Source organism: Somniosus microcephalus, chromosome 10, assembly GCF_052327205.1.
Source record: "Somniosus microcephalus isolate GS21.2 chromosome 10, FLI_Smic_1.0, whole genome shotgun sequence".
Taxonomy (NCBI): Eukaryota; Metazoa; Chordata; class Chondrichthyes; order Squaliformes; family Somniosidae; genus Somniosus; species Somniosus microcephalus.
Window position 1 is genome coordinate 113,145,147 of NC_140996.1, and position 22,144 is coordinate 113,167,290.

At 47.3% G+C, this 22,144-nt stretch overlaps 1 protein-coding gene across 5 annotated transcripts in view; it reads left to right on the top strand.

The window, feature by feature from the left end:
* LOC147111636 (phospholipid scramblase 2-like) overlaps positions 1-22,144 on the top strand; it is a 158,126-nt gene that overhangs the window by 67,687 nt on the left and 68,295 nt on the right. For all 5 annotated transcript variants that reach the window (XM_085998720.1, XM_085998724.1, XM_085998722.1 and 2 more), the window contains exons 3-4: positions 13,109-13,148; positions 17,120-17,239. In XM_085998720.1, coding sequence (XP_085854846.1) covers positions 13,136-13,148; positions 17,120-17,239 — 133 coding nt within the window. In that variant the 5' untranslated portion in view covers positions 13,109-13,135. The remainder of the gene's footprint in view (positions 1-13,108; positions 13,149-17,119; positions 17,240-22,144) is intronic.

The window sequence follows — 22,144 nt, forward strand, 5'->3', positions numbered from 1 at the left end:
ACTTACTAAACCACACCCTCTGCCCCACCTTTGATGCCCTTGCCCCCCACTAAAATCATTACACTCACTCACCCCAGTTGTTCCCCCGGTATACCCCTCATCTCCCCATCTCTAACCTACCTTTCCTCTCAAGTTTTTGAACGTGTTGTCGCCTTCCAAATTCATGCCCATCTTTCAGATATTGACATTTGATTTGCTTTGCTACTATCATACGAAAGAAGAAGATAACTGACAACCCAACTTTCCTTCCTGACTCCCATGTTAGTGGATATTGTTAACTGTTCTCTCTCCTCCAGTATTGTCCCCCTTTCCTTCAAATCTGGCGTCATCACCCCCTCCTCACAAAAACAACTCTTGACCCCTCCATCCTTGCAAACTATCGCCCCCATCTCTAACCTACCTTTCCTCTCAAGTTCTTGAACGTGTTGTCACCTTCCAAATTCGTGCCCATTTTTCCCAGAACTCCTTGTTTGAATCCCTCCAATCGGGTTTCCGCCCCTGTCACAGTACTGAAACTGCTGTTATCAAGGTCACAAATGACATCCTCATTGACCGTGACAAAGGTCATCTATCGCTTGTCGCCCTTCTCGACCTGTCTGCAGCCTTTGACATTGCTGACCACAACATTTTGCTCCAGCATCTCTCCACCGTCGTCCAGCTGGATGGGACTGCACTCGCCTGGTTTCATTCCTATCCTTCAGACGTAACCATAGAATCACCTGCAATGGCTTCTGTTCCTGGTCCCGCACTGTCACCTCTGGTGTCCCCCAAGGATCTATGCTTGGCCCTCTCCTATTTCTCATCTACACTTTTACCCCCTCGGTGACATCATGCGGCAACACAATGTGAGTTTTCACCTGTAAGCTGATGATACTCAGCTCTACCTCTCCTCCACCTCTCTCGACCCCTTCGCCATCTCTATACTATCAGACTGCTTGTCCAACATCCAGTAATGGATGAGTAGAAATTTCCTCCAATTAAATATCGGGAAGACCGAAGCCATTGTCTTCGGTTCACGCCACAATCTCCGTTCCCTTTCCACTGATTCGATCTCTCTCCCCGGCAACTGTCTAAGGCTGACGAAGTCTGTTCACAACCTTGATATCATATTTGATCACGAATTGAGCTTCCTACCTCATATCAGTTCTATCACTAATACTGCCCATTTCCAGCTTAGTAATATCACCCGTCTCCGCCCTTACCTCAACTTATCTGCTGTTGGAATCCTCATCCATGCCTTTATCACTCCTAGACTTGTTTATTCTAATGCACTCCTGGCCAGCCTCCCATGTTCTTGAGGTCATCCAAAACTCTGCTGCCCATGTCCTAACTCGGTACCAATTCCCACTCACCCATCTCCCCTGTGTTTGCTGACCTAGATTGGCTCCCAGTTAAGCAACGCCTCGATTTTAAAATTCTCATCCTTGTTTTCAAATCCCTCCATGGCCTTGCCCCTCCTTTATCTCTGTAATCTCCTTCAGCCCTACAATCCCCCGAGACCTATTCTGGCCTTTAGATCTTCCCCGATTTTAATCTCACCACCATTGGCGGCCGTACCTCCCTAGACCTCTCCACTTCTCTTTCCTCTTTTAAGATGCCCCTTAAAACCTACCTCTTCGACCAAGCTATTAGTCATCTGCCCTGTTGTTGTGAGATTGGGTATATGGTCTCATTTAAATGTGGTTTTCACATGGTGGTATCAGTACGGGCTCGTTTTCTTCCCGTGTCATATTGCGACTTTTGTGATCCACATCTGTGCAGTCCAAGGCTCTGAATGGCCACTGGGTGCCTGCCTACTTGAGGTTATTTTTCAGCTTACTCCTGTGGCTTTGTGCCTGTTGAAGATCGTGTGGGGGAAGTCCCTGATTGTTTGGCTGCACACGTTCTGCACATGCCGAGCTGCGCCCGCGCCAATGATATTTTCAGAGCATTCTGAACTGTCTTTGGGTGTTATTGTCAACGAATGCCATGAAGTGGATAACAAGCCTTGAAACACTGACAGTTGGAAAATGTGAAGGTCTGTAACACACTGGTGCTGTGCTATTTTGAGTTGCCTTTCTTCCCCACACACACCGTCCCCTTGCCTTGTTTTCAGATGAAGGAAAGTTTTAATTTACTTTGTTGGAGATGGAGTTTATATTGGCCCAGAAATTCGGGTCGGGGGCTTCCCGCGGGTGCAAGCCCCCGACCTGCACTTACCTAGCGCGCCGGCCGTTGAGCTATGGGCCCGCGTGGAATTCCGATCCGGGGCCTGGTCCAGCTGCCGGCGCGCAGTGCTTGCATATCCCAGGGGCACAGTTAGTTCGATGCGTCCCCTGGGATCACGTGGGCCATGGGCAGCCAATCAGAGCAGGGAATGCTCCATTCATAAGTCTGACAGGAAGTGCTGTCAAACTTAGAAATACTATGGCCCCTTTCTTCTTACAAAACATCACTAAATCTTCAAATAAATTTTTTAAAAATCACATTTTTTAAATAAACTATAAATTAAATGAAATAACTTTTAAACAATAATTAAAATTTTTGAAAAAAATAATTTTATTTTCTAACGGGGCTAAAAATAAACTTACCTTGCTTTAAAGTATTTAAAAATAATAAACCTGTGGAAAAAATGTTTTAATTTTAATTAATTCACCACTTACCTTTCAAAAAGCAGGCCTTACGCCTGCTTTTTATATTTCTAAATTCTGCAGGCTTACGTTCCTGGGAAAACCTGTAAAAAAGACCGAAGTTTGATGCGCACGCGCAGCCCCTCCTGCGCACGCGTTCGACCTCTGAACCCCTTCGTTCAGAGGAACGGAATTGCCGGTTTCCTGCGCATGCGCAGTGCATGCAGGAAACCGGCACTTCCATCGAGCCTACGGGTGAGTACCCCGTGCGTACTCACCCGTGGAGACCCAAATTTCTGGGCCAATGTGTTGCTTACCCTCTGTTAAATTGGACTAGAAATAGTGAACTGGAAGGGTATCTTTTCTATTATAGATGCATTGGGACAGAACAGTTATTTGTGAACATCACAAAAACTACTTTAAGGGGTCGATTTTCCCGCAGGTGCGGGGAATTGGCGGGTTCCCCAAATATCGGGGTTCCCACACGAATCTAAATGGGTCTGCCACATCAATGCAATTTTCCCTTAATTGGCCAATTCATTTCCAGCGTGTGGGAACCCTTGCTAATTGACTATCTCCAGTCAGAAAGCCCCACAGTATGATGTCATCATTCGTGGTGTTTTCAAGGTCCACAGCAAGCACTGCATCCTCTGAAGGCTTCCAAACGATCCATACAGGATGGCAGTGGAGCCTGCAGCAGCTGTGGCTAGTGCCAGACCCCGAGCTGCCTCCAAATTCAACGAGGCTTCACTGCAGGCATTATTGGATGGGGTTAGGGCCCACAGGGAGGTCCTCTTCCCTAGGTCAGGGAGGAAGAGGCCTCCCACTGAGACCAAGTCTGCATGGATGCAGGTGTCAGCACGTCAACTTGCTGGGAGTCACCAGAAGAACCTTGGCATTACATCTCTAACTCCTTCCTTTACTCCCCCACAGTACCATCCAGAGCCCCCGTCCCCACTGTGGAGGAGGAAGAGGCTGTGCAGCCAGACTCCTCAGAAGGAGCGCCAACCTCTGAGGGCTGCAGCGTCAGCAGAAGTAAGCGCACCCAGCACCAGCGCAGACACTCACACATCGGGGGGACCTTCGGGACATAGAGTAGTGTTGTCACCTGGTGTTTCACAGCTCACAAGTGAGCATCAGCAGATTGTGGAGACAGGGACAGCAGTGGAGTGTCCTCGTCGGAGGGCGCAGGACTCTGCCAGCTCAGCTTAGTTGCATGTCGACCCTCTGCCTCTGGGTCCATCCGCAGGTGAAGAGGTGATGGATCTCCATGTATAGATGCAGGAGTCTCTGGCAGGTTTTGTCTCCAGGGTCGCTGCGAGTGTGGAGCAAATGGAGGAGTCCATAGCGAAGATGAGCTGAGCCTTTGCGTAGTCAATGGCACATGAACGCATCACCATGGAAAGATTGACACTCTCCATGGAGGAGAAAAGTCACCAGGGTATGGAAAACATGGTGAGTGCTCATAATAGAATGACATCTCTTGAGGAGCGATGGGCATCTATTGAACAGAGAAACCATACTTTCATGGAACTCCTTCTGAGTAGGACTGCCAGTGCAGATACGGGTCCCCATGGCCCCCTGATTTGCAGCAAGGTGCTCTCAAGCCACATCCAAGCGCTGGCCCCTTCTGGCCTGTGCAGCTTCAGGTGAGTGAGCAGCAGCCTGGCGCTCCTGCTGCTGATGCTGCTGTTCCTGGTTCTGCTGCTGACGCCTCTGCTGCTGGAGATCCTCTAATGGCATGAAGGGAAGGGAAAAAAGGCCTCCCATACTTCTGGTAGATGTCTCCGTTGAGGAAGCGCTGAGTGAGGGTGCCGAGAGGTGCTTCCCAGGGGCTCACATTGGAGAAGTGTGTGAGGCTCAAACCTTCCACCGCTGTGCCTAAGCCTGGAACAAGTTGCCCCAAGCCTGAAACAACAAGGTCCTGCAACCTACAAATGCTGTCTGATTAAATCTCTTCTTTCCTGATTGACCTGCAGCTGAAAGTAAGCAAGCCGACATTGTTCACGCCAGGTTTCAACAGCGGTGTCTCCCACCAGGCGTGTTTTACGTGGGGAAAGACTGAAAATTGCAAGGGCCCCTTAAAATGGCATTATAGATGCCAATTATTGGCTCCCGACGACCAGTCCCGCCTGCTGCGGGCGAGACTGATTTGGGTCGCATTGAAATGCTGGGGTGAAAGTCGGACGGGGTGGGGAATCAGGCGGGGGGTGGGGTCGCGACCTCCTATTTTTGTGATTTCTCCCCCCCCCCACATGCCTGAAACCCCGCCTGACGGCTCCAGGAAAATCGACCCCTAAGTGTCAAAATATCCCTTACTGAGGGCATTGAGGAGCCAGTCATTTTTACATAGGTATGAACCCAGTGGAAAACTATACTGAAGGAAATGCCAATATCAAGAATTGCAGTTGTTGCAAGTTATAATTCACAATTTGATTTCTGGATGCTGGACAAGATTTATTTGTATAAGTGAACAATTGGGAAAGTCATATCCCTGGCCTGTACGGGCTGGTGCCGCACCCATACCTCTAGCAGCCATTTATATTTTCCATCAAGGATAACACTGTCTCTGGTGGTGCTGTGGAAATGATCTTTGAGCAGATCTCAGCACCTATTTACTTGACAGTAATGGTATAAGATAAAGGGGGAATTCGATTATAAGATGGAACATGTTGGCTCCTTCATCAAGTAACCTTGAAGTGTGAAGGGAGATATGTGATCAAAAGTAATATTGGGCCAGAAATTCGGGTCCCCACGGGTGAGTACGCGCTGGATACTCACGCGTAGGCCCAACGAAAGTGTCGGTTTCGCGCATGCACTGCGCGGGAAACCAAAACTTCTGTTCCCTGAAAGGAAGGGGTTCCCAGGTCGAACGCGTGCGCCTGGCACTTCCGTTTTTTTTTGCAGCTTTCTCCGGGAGGGTAAGTCTCCAGGAGCTACGCTTGTAAAAAGCAGTCGCAGGGCCTGCTTTTTAACAAGGTAAGTGGTGAATTAAGTTAAATGAAAACATTTTTTCCACAGGTTTATTATTTTTAAATACTTTAAAGAAAGGTAAGTTTATTTTTAGCCCCGTTAGAAACTGTAATTAATTTTTTCAAAAATTTAAATTATTGTTTAAAATAGTTATTTTGTGTAATTTATAGTTATTTTAAAAATGTGATTTAAAAAAAAAAAAATTATTTGAAGTTTTAGTGATGTTTTGGGGCTGAATTCTATTCATAGATTTGACAGCTCTTCCTGTCAGAATTTCTGGGCCAATATCTATACTTTGGGGTCAATTTTCTGGCAGCCGTTGGGTGGCTTTTCATGTGGCCGGGGGCCGAAAATCGCGGAAAAAGCGGGTCGGGACCCCCACCCGCCTGATTCCCCGCCCCATCCGACTTTCGGACCGCCGTTTCTCCGTCACCCGCTTCAGTCCCGGCTGCCGCTGGCGGGACTGGTCGTCAGAACACTAATCACCAATTATCACCTTGTTGAGGAAGATTTTCCAGGGCCGTTGCGAATTTGGGGCTTTCCCCACCTGAAACACGCCTGCGGGGAACCCCGCTGCTGAGACCTGGCGTGAAGCTTGCCGGCTTGCTTGCTTGCAGCTGCAGGTCAATCGGAGAAGCTGCGATTTAAAGGGACAGCACTTGTATGTTGAAGGACCTTGTTGTTGTAGGTTTGGGGCTACTTCTTCAAGGCTTAGGCACAGCTGTGGAAGGTTGGAGCCTCACACACTTCTCCAATGCGATCTCCTGGGAAGCCCCTCTCGCCACCCTCACTCAGCGCTTCCTCAGCGGAGGCATCTACGAGATGCATGAGACGCCTTTTTCCTTCCCTTCTTGCCATTCGAGGATCTCCAGCAGCAGAGGTGGCAGCCGCAGAACCAGGAACAGCAGGATCAGCAACAGGAGCACCAGGCTGCTGCTCACTCACTTGAAGCTGCACAGGCCAGAAGGGGCCAGCGCTTGGAAGTGGCTTGAGAACACCTTGCTGCGCTTTAGGGGGCCAGTGGGACCCGTTTCTGCACTGGCAGTCCTACTCAGAAGGACTTCCATGAAGATCTGGTTTCTCTGTTCAACAGATGGCCAACGCTCCTCAAGAGATGTCATTCTCTTATGAGCACTCACCATGTTTTCCGTACCCTGGCGAGTTATCTCCTCCATGGAGGTTGCCAACCTTTCCATGGTGATGCGTTCATGCGCCAATGACTCCACAAAGGCTCTGCTCATGGTCGCTATGGACTCCTTCATTCGCTCCACACTCAGTGACCCTGGAGACAAAACCTGCCAGAGACTCCTGCATCTGTGCATGGAGATCCATCACCTCTTTTCTTGCGGATGGAACCAGAGGCAGAGGGTCGACATGCAGCGCAGCTGAGCTGAACTGGCAGAGTCCTGTGCCCTCCGACGAGGACACTCCACTACTGTCCCTGTCTCCAGAATCTGCTGAGGCTCACTTGTGAGCTGTGAAACAGCAGGTGACAACACTACTCTATGTCCCGAAGGTCCCCCCGAGGTGTGAGTGTCTGCGCTGGTGCTGGGTGCGCTTACTTCTGCTGATGCTGCACCCTCAGAGGTTGGAGCTTCCTCTGAGAAGTCTGGCTGCACAGCCTCTTCCTCCTCCACAGTGAGGACGGGGGCTCTGGATGGTACTGTGGGGGAGTAAAGGAAGGAGCTAGAGATGTAATGCCAAGGTTCTTCTGGTGACTCCCAGCGAGTTGGCATGTGCTGCCACCTGCATCCATGCAGACTTGGTCTCAGTGGGAGGCCTCTTCCTCCCTGACCTAGGGAAGAGGACCTCCCTGTGGGCCCTAACCCCATCCAATAATGCCTGCAGTGAAGCCTCGTCGAATTTGGAGACAGCTCGGTGTCTGGCACTAGCCACAGCTGCTGCAGGCTCCTCTGCCATCCTGTATGGTTCGTTTGGAAGCCTTCAGAGGATGCAGTGCTTGCTATGGACCTTGAAAGCACCACGAATGATGACATCATACTGTGGGGATTTCTGACTCGAATTGGACAATTAGCAAGGCTTCCCACATGCTGGGAATTAATTGGCCACTTGAGGGGAAATTGTGTGGAGCTGGCTGACACTTTTTTATATGTGTCAGAAACCCCACATTCGGGGAAACCCGACCATTTCCCACACAAGTTGAAAATCGGGGCCTTTGTGTCTAGACAATTATTTTCTGGTAAGATTTGTAAATTTGGCTCTGAGTTACTATGCATAAAAACAATCGCAGCAAAAGACCAGGGGGGTTATTTTGGGGCAAGGGTGAAAACAAGCGCTAAGTGGGTGCTATGCTAATAAGACACGCTTGTTTAAAAGTCGGGTTTTAGCCTGCAATTTTGGGACTAATTGCTGATTACCATGATTTAAACATACCTGGAGGCGCTAAACCGGAGACCTGTACCTTTAGCACTCAAGCGCTGATTAGGAGCAATTTTCGTGGAGTGGTATATGTTCCCTCCACGCACGCACTTCCACTTAAGGCATGGAGTGCGCTGGCTGACAGACAACGGCCGTATCAGGATGGCTCAGGGACTGAGGGAGAAGGTTCACAGAGGCGGCACTGGAGGTCCTGGTGGAGGACATAAAGCGGAGGAGGGATGTCCTGTACCCACAGGGGCAATTAATGCGGCGGATGTGGGAGGAGATTTCTGAGAAGGTCACAGCCAGGAGCCCTGGCTCCAGGACATGGCTCCAGTGCCACAAAAAAATTAACGAATATGACACGAGTGGTCAAGGTAAGACCTCATCTCACAAACACACTTCTCAATAACCGCACCACCTCCACCAGCATCACAACCTCAACACACTACATCCGCCATCTAACTGTACACTGACATTTACATAACCCAAAATATTGCATCCTTCACAGGCACTACTCACACCTCAGCCACATTTTACAGCTCTTCAACCATGTGGGACATCACATACACACAAAAGCAACTGTCAATACTGTTATTCACCACTGTTTCTCTTACAGGACCAGATCTCTCACAACAGGCACCAGCAGGACCTGACTGGGGGGAGGGGAAGCACGACTTCATGAGATCACTTCCCTTGAGGAAATAGTGATGCTGGTAATCTGGAGGGGAGTGGCAGATACCCTGGCCACAGGCAGAGCAGGGGACATATCGCCTAGAGGTATGTGGCCACTTCAGCTTCCTTACATATCCGCAACTATTCCCGACCCCTAATTCCCCCAAACCTATAGTCACCCTCAAGCGCCATATGGTCTCATCACACACATCATCCTATAGTGGCCACATGCACTGCACCCTAACCCTTCTAGCTTTATCATTGCAGCCTCCCAGGAGCAAGTTCCACCTCACCCCCTACCCCCCCGCCCGGAGGAACTGGAAGAGGAGGAAGAGCCACCTTGCCTGCTTCCCCCCCCCTCCCCCCCACAGGAGGAAGAGAAGGAGGAGAGTGAGGAAAAGGCACTGCATCAATCACTACCACTGTCGCAGGCACCAGCTCAGAGACCAGCACCACACATAAATTGGAGGCTAGGGGAGAATACCGATCCTCACAGTGGGACGTACTGGGCACACGCTGGATGGAAGGGACACCACAGGGGCCACCTTGCCAGTGGGCAAGGTCGTATACTAGTCCTACTGTAGAGGAGTCAGATGAGGACTTTGTGGAGTCAAGCTTCAGAAGAAGGCTGATGGATTTCACAAACCAAATGCTTGGTGCAATGGACAGCCTGCCTGAAAGCTTATGGGTCATGGCTAGGGGGATGGAGGAGTTTGCCTTCAGCTTGGCCCGTGGCTTGATGCAGAGCCTGGAACCCATCCTCTCCAGTGTGGAGAGGCAGGCCAATTCCATCCAGCAACCTGTGGAGCTCAACACCAAGCAGTGTCTGATGACTGAGGTTGCAGTTTTGATTGTAGACGTAGCAGCTTCCATGGAATGCCAAACAGCTTCCATTGCACTACTAGCATCTTCCATGGAACGGCAATGTGCTGCACTGGAAGCTCAGGCAGCTGCCTGGTGGCTCTGGGCTCTTCGGTTGAAAGGGGCTTGCAGAGTGTCTCCGATGCCCACAGATCTGTCCTCCAGCAGATCACTGGGCTGGCTGAACAGATGCCCAGATGGCAGCATTCCTGCTTCCTCCTCCGCCACTCCACCATTGCTCTTGCAGTTGCCTGTCAGCCAGCCGGCCCAGACTGCTCAAGCCCATGCTGAGATGTTGCAGTCTGAGGCAGAGGCATCACGGCCTCTCTAGGGCATCGCAGGAGGACATCTGAACTGCTCTCTTCAGATTCTCAGCAGCCATCCCCCTCATATGATGCTGCCGCTCCGGTTGCATTTTGTAGAAACACAAGAGTAGGTAAGAGTACTTACAGGATAGCCACTAAGGGTAAGCACCAGGGTAAATAGTTTGTAAGTGCTGTTGGTTATGTCATGATTTAATCGTTTGTTTTTGTTCTAGATAAAATGTGATAGTTAAAAGAATGTCTCTTTGTTTGCTATGTTGTAGACCAATTTTCATTGCTTCTAACCCTGGTGCAGTTATGGTCTCTTTGTTCTCCTTAAAGAGTTTTGTTTCATTGTCTGATTTATTGTGATGGGAAAGCTGTTCAAAGATGTTGATTCAGGATGGAAAATGCATAGTTAATTCTTTTTCCAATACATTAATATGTAGAATTAAAGCTGCAGGATTGAAGACCACGTCATCTCAATACAATACAGAAATTTAGTATGTATTTTAGATGTTCTTAACTTCTATAGGTGAACTTTTGATAGATTGTCTAGTGGGCCATTTGGTCAGCATTCCTTTCTTGTGGTTATAAAATCTATTTAAGGATTTTAGAATGTAATCTAAATCTCCTTATCCTTAGTGGGGGGATTTTTTAAAGATTTTGACGAGCAAGCTTGTTCTAATTGGTAAGGTCCTTTCTAACTTTTTTTTCCTCATTAAAAGAATGTTGAGCCTTTATTTAATGGTCTTTTTCTTTTATCATTGCTCTGCTAAAATCATTTAATTATTGAGACTTGGTACGATCAATGGAACGTGACTCCCTTTTGTATCTGTCTGAGAAACTAAACAAGCTCATTCATTATCCTGATAAGGACTTTCTAACTCTCTTCAATCATTTCTTTGAGAGAGGAATTTGACCTTTTAAATGATGTAAACTTAGAAAGGTTTCTCATTATCAGTCATTTTGGCATTATTAACCTGTAGTTTGCCAGCATCTACAGAAAATTCTAGTTTTCCTAGGTTAGCCACCTTATTTGTGATTTTTAACCTCCTTATGATGAAAAACAAATGTTGCTATTGTAATGTCAGGAATGCATTGCTGTAAAATTAACCCATACTCCTAACATAAGCATTTAAAATTTAAATAAAATTGAATGTTTTAAACATTTCTGCTTTCCTCATCTTTTCTTTTTTTCCTGTCTTTTGCCTATATTTTTTACTCTTACTTATTTTACTGTTTTAGTTTCTACATTATTTCTAAAGATTATTATATATACATAATTTAACTGTTCCAATATTTCTTTTTAAGTTTAAACATCAAACTTGCCTGTTCTTTCTCTGGATTCCTGTCACCCAGTCTGGAGGTGGGGCCCACTTAATTAAACGCTGGCATCGAGCTTGATTCAAAAATTGCTTCCTGCAACCCCCACCCGCCCCACCCCCACCCATTTGAGGTTCAAGACATTCAAGATTGATCATTGAGAAAACTACAAAGACTTGCCTGATTGCTTCACTGTAATGAGATAATTTGCCAGCAACCTATCTAAATTGAGTTTCCTCATTTTGAATAGTTATGCAACATTGTAATCTATATCTTAATAGATCAGGAAATCACATGCATTATATAAACTATATCCAGACTTTATATTGGACAAAATGATATTTTTGTTACCAAGGTCAATGTAATCCTCTTTGAAGAAATATGAAAACTATAAATGGCACAAGTTTGCACAAAATTAATAAACATAATAATCATTCATTTTCCCATAACATTTTTAGTGAGTTGTAAAGGCCAAAACGCCTGGATTTTCCTCTGCTATCCTGCCCGAAATCACAGAATGTTATATGCAGTAGGAGGCCATTCAACCCATCGTGCATATGCCAGTTGTTTGAAAGTGCTATCCAATTAGTCCACTCCCCTTCTCTTTCCCCATGGCAACTGCAAATTTTCCCTTTTCAAGTATATATTAAATTCCCTTTAGAAAGTTACCATTAAATTTCCTCCCCCCACACTCTGCCCTCACCTCTACGAGGATGGCCATCCCTTCCCTTCCCTGCCCACTGCATGTAAATTGTGACTGGCGAGTGAACCTGACATTTCATCCTTCTGCCTGTGCCACTTCCGCTCTGGAGACTGCCAGGAAGGGGTTGCTGGAAACCTCTAAGGCAGTGGCAAAAGGGCTGCTGGTGCCCTTTTTAGGGAAGGGGAGGGTCCTGTAGTAGACACACTACCATTAGGCCACCTACCTTTTTTAGGTCTCATTCCTGACTGAGACCTAAAAGACTGCCTGTCTCTCTCATCTTTGGGGCTCTTCTGCCCTCCTTTTTACCTTGTTCTGCCTCTTCTATTGCTGCACCACCAAAATATTACTCAGGAGCCGCCTTGGGCTCCTGCTAACTGCTGGGAATCTCGTAGGTAGCCTGTCCTGCTTGCTTAGCGAACTCCAATTCAGAAAATGGGTTTAGGGTTAGGGTGGAAGTCCTGGCCTGTCCCTGCTGGGACAGGTAAAGAAAATCCAGCCCATAGTACCCTATTGCTTATACTAGTGCAACGATTTGTGACTTATTCGTACTTCTAACTGGAGTTATGATTTTTGGTAGATTTTGATTCTTAAATTGGGTAGTAGAAAAATAGGTAACAAATGTTTATAATTATTAGTCTTGTTTATCAAATTATAGTTTGCCATTGATGTAAGCCCCCAAAGTGCGGACCAAGTGATATACATGGTCGACGTCACTGGCTTGTTGTAAGAAAGACAGACCCAATAATTGAAGTCAAAATGGTTTATTCAGGCCTGGGGAGATAATGCTCTTGCGTCCCCACACAAGGCTCCAACTCCACCGAACCTCTTGAGATTCACAGTTATACACATTTTGCAAGACCTCCTACTTCAGAGATCCAATCGATTTAAAAGTTTATACATTAATCACTAACTCAGAGGGTCTAACTTATACAAAATAACCTATAACATAAGTTTCACTTTTCACTGCAGGGGCCTGTAGACCCTCTGATTTCTTGGAAATGAGTCATCAGGACATGTGATTTCTGAGAAATGAGTCATTCTCTCTCTTGGCCACTACTAAGTTTCGTTTTCCAGGAAAGGGTTATGTCAGTGTCTCTTTTTGTAAGTTTCATCTCTCTAAACTGGTATGGTCATTTCTGCAATTAAACATACGAATAATTAGTACATTTCATCTTTAAACATTATGTGGCTGCAATTGCGTTCTACTAAACATGCCCTGTTATGCTCAATTTTAATATCTTACTTCAGCCATCTTAATTTTTTTCTTTCGTTTTTCACAGATACTTTTCAGTTAAGGAGCTCTATTTATGGCTGCTCAAGGTGAGTTCAGCTCCCTGTTATTTATATGCAGAATATGTATTAAAGGAGTGGATCTGAAATATGTTTGTTGGGAAAAAAACAACTTGGTATTAGTAGTAATTAGACACAAAGATTCCTTATTTTGAAATGTTTCTCACAAGAGTACCTTATATAATATGAAGCTGATTTCTTAATCCTGCTGTGTCAGTCACGGCGATAGGTGTAATGATGTAGAATGGATCCTGGGGAAACACGACTGGCACCAAGTGGCAGAGTGGGTTGTCTCTCAGTACTTTGTCTTTAATAGCCTTGAGCGAGCTATGTGTCTATATAACCTGGACTTCCCATTTGACAAAGATGTGGTTTGATCAATATAGTGCTCTCATCTCTATAGGAGTACCAATCCAAAAGTAGATATTGCCCTCTGAATGCTTATCAGCGCATTTCACAAATGGATGTGGAGTTTCTTGGGAGGAATGGGAATGGCAAGGGGAAAATAAAATTGTGGATCTTTTCAGAAAATCTCAGTGCGTACATGCTCCCATTTACTGAAGTGTGTCCACACAGCTTACTAGCTCAAGGCTCCAGAACTCAGCTGGGAAGTAAAGGGAAATAGAAAGAAAAGAGAGAAAGCTAAGCAATAATAGTAAGGACAAAGCGAGAAGCAGAAATTTGAGAGGCGGAAGCAGTAAGTTAAAAATACACACTCGGTTCCGTTTACCACATATACTTGAGCGAGAAGACACTAAAGATAGAGGTGAGATAAATTTATTGATTTCCATACTTTTCTGGGTGTCTTCACAGCCTGTCTTTGCATGTGTGTATACATTCACGAGATGCAGCCATAATTAGAATAGTGTGATTGTGACATGGGAGTACTGTCAGTAACAGTGCTTCAGGCTGAAAGCTGGCACATTACAGGGGATTTTAACCCTACCTATTTCTTGGAAACCGGGCACGCGGGCATTTAAGCTCAGCTGGGCAGTGAAGCTGTTGTGGCTTTCCAACCAGATGAAGATAGCGGGAAGAGGAGCCAGGCCTAGAAGGTACCCATACAGGTAAGTTTTTAAAAAACTTTTTTTTAACTTTCCTGTGTGGCCAAGAGGAGTAAGACTGCTCCGCCAAGCCTCACAAGGAAAGATTAGGCCTCTCCTGCCCCAGGCTCTCCCCTCCCTACTCCCCTTCCAAACGTGAGACCCTCCCACAACCCCCTCCCCTTGACCTACCTGAGTGCCGGTGACTGTTCCTTCAGTCCTGGACAGTGGCTATGTCCTGCCCATTTCGGACAGGCAATTGATGCAGATGAGGCTGAGGAGTTACAATAACCTGGACCTCATGCTATCAGGGAGGTTTAGCATGTGCCTCAAACCGATTTCCACTCTGGCTTAAAATTGGGCCTTTTGAGTTCCGCAATTTCACCATTTATTTAAGAACAATACCTCTGAACCAATGGCCGGGATCTTGCCTGAGGAGATGCATTGGGGGCGGGACTGCTGGTTTCCGGGTTCTAGTCCCGCCCCCAGCGACCTCTGACGACCTGCCGCTGTTTTCCCCTGATTGACCTTGTTAAGCCCGCCCTGCGGGCTTGCCGGCCAATTAAGGGAAAGCCGGTGTCAGATGACGTCAGTGCACGCGTCATCTGCTGGTTTTGTTAAAGTGATGGGCCCCATAATTTTTTGACAGATGAATTGTCAGTGTTTGACAGCATTGAGGTGCTGTCAAACACTGACAATCACTGTCCAAAGGTGAGCCCTTGTACCCAGGCTCACCAATGACTCTCTCCTTAGGAGAAAACAGATGGTAGCTGCATGTGAGATTGCAGAAGCCATCTGTCAATTCTCCCGATCAGATGAGGCTTCGCAGAAACATCAAACCTTGTCACCTGCAGATACATATAAACAGAATAAAAATATTTCTCATTACATTCTCTCACCTGTCATACTTACCTGTTCACCATTGCACCTATCACACTACCTCTGCAGCTGTCATTTGCACATTTACACTGCAGCAGACCCACAGCTCGCCTCGCTGACTCTGGCAGGGTTTCCCGCCGTCGGGAAGGCCGCATCAGCAGGCTGAAAATGGGGAAAAGCCTCTTAACTGCCTCTTAACTGCCTTCCCGCCGCTAGGAGACAGATCCCTGCGCGAGTTGGGGACCCGCCTCCCGGGAAGATGGTTCGGAGGCAGGTTGGGAGCGGGGTTGGGACCCGCTCCCAAATTTTCCCAGCAGTCCCGCCTCCAAACCCGCCTCCTCAGGGCTGGGAAAATTCAGCCCAATATGTTGTTGCACCAAGTGGCATTACTGGTAGTTAACTCTGACATTTTATTATCTTTCTGAAGGGATAATTACAGTCCTAGCCCTTTTGGGCTATCCCAGATCAGGCATATTTCTCAGACGTTCACCTTCAACTTAAGTTAGAGATAGCCGAATTCCATAAGACGCTTAAGTGGGTCTAAAGGTTCAGGCTATCTCTCCCTAAAGGAAAGGAACGACTAAAGATGTTACCGTCCTCAGGATAGTACTTTTAATAAGTTTAACTAGACTGTAACCTTCCGGATATTATAAGGGTCCGGAATACCCCCCCCAGAATTCTGCAACTCCTTACAAAAGAGTGTACAGAATTTGTGGGTTCGTGAGTCAATACAGAATTACTCTTTGAGACAATTCTAAATATATATTGTTTTATTTAAGAGCCAACATTCAGTTAACATCTGTTGAATCAGTCGCAACATTAACAATTCAAAGTACAATTAGCTTACATTTCTTATTTCTCAGAGATCCTTATTCTCAAATCTTTACTTTGTTACATTTCTTATTTCTTACTTATTTCTAAATCCAGAACATCCATCAAAATCAATCTGACTTCCCAAGACTCATAGTTAAAGACTTACAGAGATGCCTCTGGAAAGTTGAGAAATGCCCTGCCCGTTCAGCATGTTCTGACTTCTGTTAAAAAAGGTCTTATTTTTATAGCCTTTTGGCATTGGTTTCTTCTTTGATGTTCTCTGCTGATGTCAGCTAATTGTCTTATTCATTCTCTCTTTTGAATGCTTCTATTCTTTACCCTCATTTCAGCTGTTGCTCTAGACATCTGTCTCTTGTTCAGGTGTTTCAAATACGTATCATAAAATAGCTACTTTCGATTTATCTCCTTGATGTAATTCTTATTATCAGATGTTGTGACTCCGTGTTATTCCAAGTTCAATACAAAAACAATGTAATTGCTTGGTGTCATCTATTGAAGTCATATTTTCCAAGCCTTCTTGCTGGTATGGTTTTTACTATATGTAAATTGAAAACACTTTAACTGTGTGTTTACTTGTTTTCTAGCTATCTCAATTGGTTGCATATTTAATCGTGTTTCCTGTCATCCAAGTTTAACATAAAACGATTTGCCCAGCAGTTGTTTCTTTACTTGATGTCATGTTTCAAAGGCACATGCCTCTTTTAATGTTTGTGTTTCTGTTTTATTGTGTTAGCTCTTCACACTTTAAACTGAGCATTTTCATTGTGTTACCTCCAAACTCTAGACCTTCGGAAACACCAATGGTTTGCTTCAATCTTTCATTGTTTTAGAATATTTAACTAATTCCCATTTCAAAGCTTGTTTAAAACTTTGTTATCAACTGATCTTTTCTCAGACGCCTGTATTCTGTTTACAGCCTTGTCTGCTGAGACTTGTGTCTTTTAAACCCAGTGTGTCTTTTATTAATAATATTAGAAAGCTGTTCATAGTATTGTGTATTTCTCTGAATCATGGCTGTTCCTTCACATTTCAACCCCTGTGTCTGTTGCACATGCAAGCTAGAAATATTCTATCATGTTTGTTAAGGTATATTTACCCTCTATAGGGTAATACGTTACTTTAACATGTAAAAATCATAAGCAACTCTTTTAAGATCAGTTAACAGTCCAATTCGCTTGAATACAAATCTAAAATTAGAATTGTATCCAGTTAGTTTTAAAAAGTCTAATACACTTCGTTTTCCAGGTCCTTATTCGTACCCTGCTTATGGGCCCACTGCACCTCCCTATCCTCCAGTCCAGCCTCTACAGGGTCCTTATCCACCACCTCCGAATCATTATGGTGCTTCTCCAGCTGGCTCTATTGGTAAGTAATTTAACTTAACCTACTTGTGCTACCGAAATTAAGTGGTTTTAGACAAAAAGGCCTATATTAATTTGTTTTGAACAGTACAATTTTGATAAACTGCTTTAACTATCTCGGAATAACTATACCATATTGCACTAGTTAAACTTAGGACAATATAAGAATGAATATATAACTTGCATTTATATAAAGAAAGAAAGACTTGCTTTTATACAGCACCTTTTAGGATCACTGGATGTCCCAAAGTGCTGTACAGCCAATGAAGTACATTTAGAAGTGTGGCCACTGTTGTTATGCATGCAAATGCAGCAGGCAATTTGCCCACAGCAAAGTTCCAAAAACAGCAGTGAGGTAAGTGACAAGATAATCTGTTTAGTGAAGTTGGTTGAGGGATAAATGTTGGCCAGGCCACTGGGAGAACTCCCCTTCTCTTCATCGAACAGTGTGGCTCTGCATTGGTTAGACATGTTTAGGGTCGGATCTATGACTCCCAAGTCTCTTTTTCAGTTTCATCCTGAGCTGTTCCAACACCATCGATGGATATGAAAACTAGCTCGGGTAGAAGCCATGGACTTAGTTAATGTGTCCTTCAATAGAGCCTCATATCTGACATACTGCTGACTTGCTGCAAAGAACATAAGAACATAAGAAATAGGAGCAGGAGGAGGCCATTTGGCCCTTCGAGCCTGCTCCGCCATTCAATAAAATCATGGCTGATCTTCTACCTCAACTCCACTTTCCTGCACTATCCCCATATCCCTTGATTCCCTTAATATCCAAAAATCTATCGATCTCTGTCTTGAATATACTCAACGACTGAGCCTCCACAGCCCTCTGGGGTAGAGAATTCCAAAGATTCACCACCCTCTGAGTGAAGAGATTTCTCCTCATCTCAACCCTAAATGGCCGACCCCTTATTCTGAGACTTGGACCCCTGGTTCTAGACTCCCCAGCCAGGGGAAACATCCTCCCTGTATCTACCCTGTCAAGCCCTGTAAGAATTTTGTATGTTTCAATGAGATCACCTCTCATTCTTCTAAACTCTAGAGAATATAGGCCCAGTCTACTCAATCTCTCCTCATAGGACAATCCCCCCATCCCAGGAACCAGTCTGGTGAACCTCCATTGCACTCCCTCTATGGCAAGTATATCCTTCCTTAAGTAAGGAGACCAAAACTGTACACAATACTACAGGTGTGGTCTCACCAGGGCCCTATATAATTGCAGTAAGACGTTTTTACTCTTATACTCAAATCCTCTTGCAATAAAGGCCAACATACCATTTTTCTTTCTTAATTGCTTGCTGTACCTGCATGTTAACTTTAAGTGATTCGTGTACAAGGACACCCAGGTCCCTCTGAACACCAACATTTCCCAATCCCGCACCATTTAAAAAATACTCTGCTTTTCTGTTGTTCCTACCAAAGTGGATAACTTCATATTTCTCCACATTATATTCCATTTGCCATGTTCTTGCCACTCACTTAGCCTGTCCATATCCCCTCGAAGCCTCTTTGCATCCTCCTCACAACGTACATTCCCACCTCGTTTTGTATCATCAGCAAACTTAGATATATTACATTTGGCCCCCTCATCCAAATCATTAATATAGATTGTGAATAGCTGAGGCCCAAGCACTGATCCTTACGGTACCCCACTAGTTACAGTCTACCAACCCGAAAATGACTCGTTTATTCCTACTCTCTGTTTTCTGTCTGTTAACCAATCCTTGATCCATGCTAATATATTACCCCCTATCCCATGAGCCCTAATTTTGTTTAATAACCTCTTGTGTGGCACTTTATCGAATGCCTTCTGAAAATCTACTAACCTGAACAGGAGGTGTCATTTTGTGGCCAAGGAACCTAGGCCTAGAAATTCATTGACGCCACTTTTGGGGCGCTAAAGTGGGGCGTCCGCTAAAGTTAGCGTCCGCCTCCAAATCTAGGCCACTTCTCCGATATTCGTTAGCTTCGCCCTACTAGTTCGGGCGAGCGCTAAAACTGCTGTTGGACGCCTTCTTTGGGCGCTAAGCCGGAGGTGGTGATCGATAGCGCCTAGGCCGGGCGCAGCACAGGTGCGGCCATCTCGTGACTGACAGCAGACACCCTGGCGCCGGCCAGCTCTTAAGGGGGAAGGGTCGACTGTGTCTGCTGCCACGCCCTGGATAGTGGAGCCCTCCAGCTAGGCCTGAACACTGCTGCTGGACCCAAATAGCGCCTGAAGACATGGAGAAGGCCCGTGAACGTGCGCAGCGCTTCTCAGAGCGTGATCTGAGTGTGCTGCTTGCTGCTGTGGAGAAGAGGCGCCATGTTTTGTACCCGGACAATGGCAAGAAGGCGACGGTCCGCGTCTACAGGAGAGCCTGGAGGCATGTCGCCAGCAAGCTGTCAGCCAACAGCGACGTCCCCAGGACCGGTGCCCAATGCCGCAAAAAGATAAATGACCTCACACGCATTGTCAGGGTGAGTACCCTTTCCAATGACCTCCTCATCCTTGCATGTGCACCTCACATTATGGGCAAAGGGACCTGAAAGCTCTAATGGCCAGCCTTCATCCAGCAGCTATGGCACAGGCATGAGCATCAATTGCACATTCTGCACTGAACACACTGGCCAAGCTATTCCACCATGGGAGGCAGTGCACAGCAGATCATGGCGACACACTGGCCAGGCTATTCTACCATGGGAGGCAGTGCACAGCAGATCATGGCGACACACTGGCCAGGCTATTCCACCATAGGAGGCAGTGCACACAAGATCACGGCGACACACTATACTTAGAGGCCGTCCTTTCTCTTGCAGGCCAAGCTGGCGAATAATCGCAGGAGCCGGACTGTGACCGGGGGAGGACGACCCCATTTCCAGCCACTCACCGACCTGCAACATCGCGTGGAGCGCCTCATGGGTCGCCGGGTGATTGGGCCCGTTGCATGTGGAGATGCCGACCCTGTTCTGGGAAGCAATGGTAAGGACATCACGTTTTGCACCTCTCTCGTCCCACTTGCGCATCAGATCTACATCCTTTGCCACTGTCCGACCAATGCGCTGAATGCCACCACTCATGCATCCCGCACTGACGCCCTCTCCTCACTCTAAAGCTACTCTTGTGCCTTCCTGCTTTCAGATGGTCAAGAGGAGGTCCCTCAACTTGCCAGTGACAGACCCTCCAAGGAGGAGCAGGAGGAGGAGCAAGAGGAAGGCGGCCCATCAGGGGAACCTTCAGCCGCGGCCACCCAGGCCAATGTAGGGGACACATCTTCCCTGGAGGGCAGCGTGGCGGAAGTGTCGAAGGGGAGGGGAGCTCCTGGGACCTGCGTGCTGCAGAAAGGCATGAGGGGGGTGGAAGCTCGGCGGCCTTCTCCCCAGAGGGGGGATGCGTCGGAGGGGAGTCCAATTGCTGGGCCCAGCGGCCTCCAGCAACGTAGGAAGGGTTGGCCAGCTCGGCGGCCTTCTCCCCAGAGGGAGAGTCCGGCCTCCAGTCAGGAGATGCTCTTCGCCGAGGAGATGGAAGGCCTCGAAGACTTGTCCGCGGACTCGGAGCGCCGGCACACGGAGCTCATGGCGGTAGTGTCACGGTTGCCTGAGTCCATCGATTCCCTCTCTCGGAGTGTGGCCGAGTTCGGGCCCTTAGAGGTCACCAGTCGGGCGGAATACCGGGCAGATCTTGCAGCGACTGGCCAGGTGATTAGTGGTGCCGTCCAGTCACTGGCTGCTCTGCTGCGGGCAGTGAACAGGTCAACACGGGCACTCACTGCTGCCACACTCGCTGTGTCAGCCAGGCATCGCTAGGGCACCCGGCGCGCTGCAGCAGCACATTGGTCTGTCCCTCAGCAGATTGGTGCGCATGCTGCAGTGCTGGCCCGGGCGAGTGCCAGTGTCTCAGGCAACCAGCGAGCGCCTGCCATCCGCCAGCTTGCCGCCATTCCTCCAGCCCCCACTGCCACTCCCCCAGTGGAGCTGCCAGGAGCTGCTGCAGCGACTGATGCTGGCCAGCCACAGCTGCAGCAATCAACAGCCGGCCGCTCGACGCCCAGACCTCGACTAGGCCGACCCCCAAGGGCATCTGCCGTCACGACATGTGCCCCTCAGGAGCCTGCCCCCAGCCTTGCAGCAGCCATTGGCCTTACTTTGAGGCGGAGCAGCAGGGCGGGCAGGGGCCAGCCAAAGATGGCCAAGGCATCGCCCTAGCAGGCCAAATAGTCAAATGTGTGGCCATTTGTGTTTGTTTCTTGAGGCCGAGAATTGGATGTTAGTTTTTTGAAGGCCGATGATGTGATGTTTGTTTTGGACGAAGGCCGACAATGACGGCCATTTTAGTTGCCCTATTTTGTTAATCCTCCCCAGGTTGTGAGAGCGAGTAATGTGTTTGAGTGTTTTTTGTGGGTTTCCTCTGTTTTTGGTTTTCATGTGGGAAGGGCCCAGAGTTTGTATAATAAAGCATTTTATTTATTCACATTGTCCATGTTTGATCTTTGAAGTGTTTGTTGCCTTAACCGGCTGCGGGCTTGCGGAGCGGCTGCAATCATGTTCTATCATTGGCGCAAGCCATTCCCTGACAGGGGGCCTAGAAGTGACGTTCAATAAGCCGACGACGGGCGGCCCTTGGACCTTGTGCGTCCCTCCTGGGCTGGTACTCCTCGTCCTCGTCGTCCTCATGCTCCTCCTGCTCCTCCTCCTGAGGTGATGGTCCAACGTGAGGTGGCAGTGCCTGAGTCCTGCGGATAGCCAGGTTGTGCAGCATGCAGCAAACGACGACGAATTGGGAGACTCGATCCTGCGAATACTGGAGGGCTCCCCCGGAGCGATCGAGACAGCGGAACCATTGCTTGAGCACGCCGATTGTTTGTTCTATGAGGTTCCTCGTCGCTTGATGGCTCTCGTTGTATGCCTCTTCAGCAGGGGT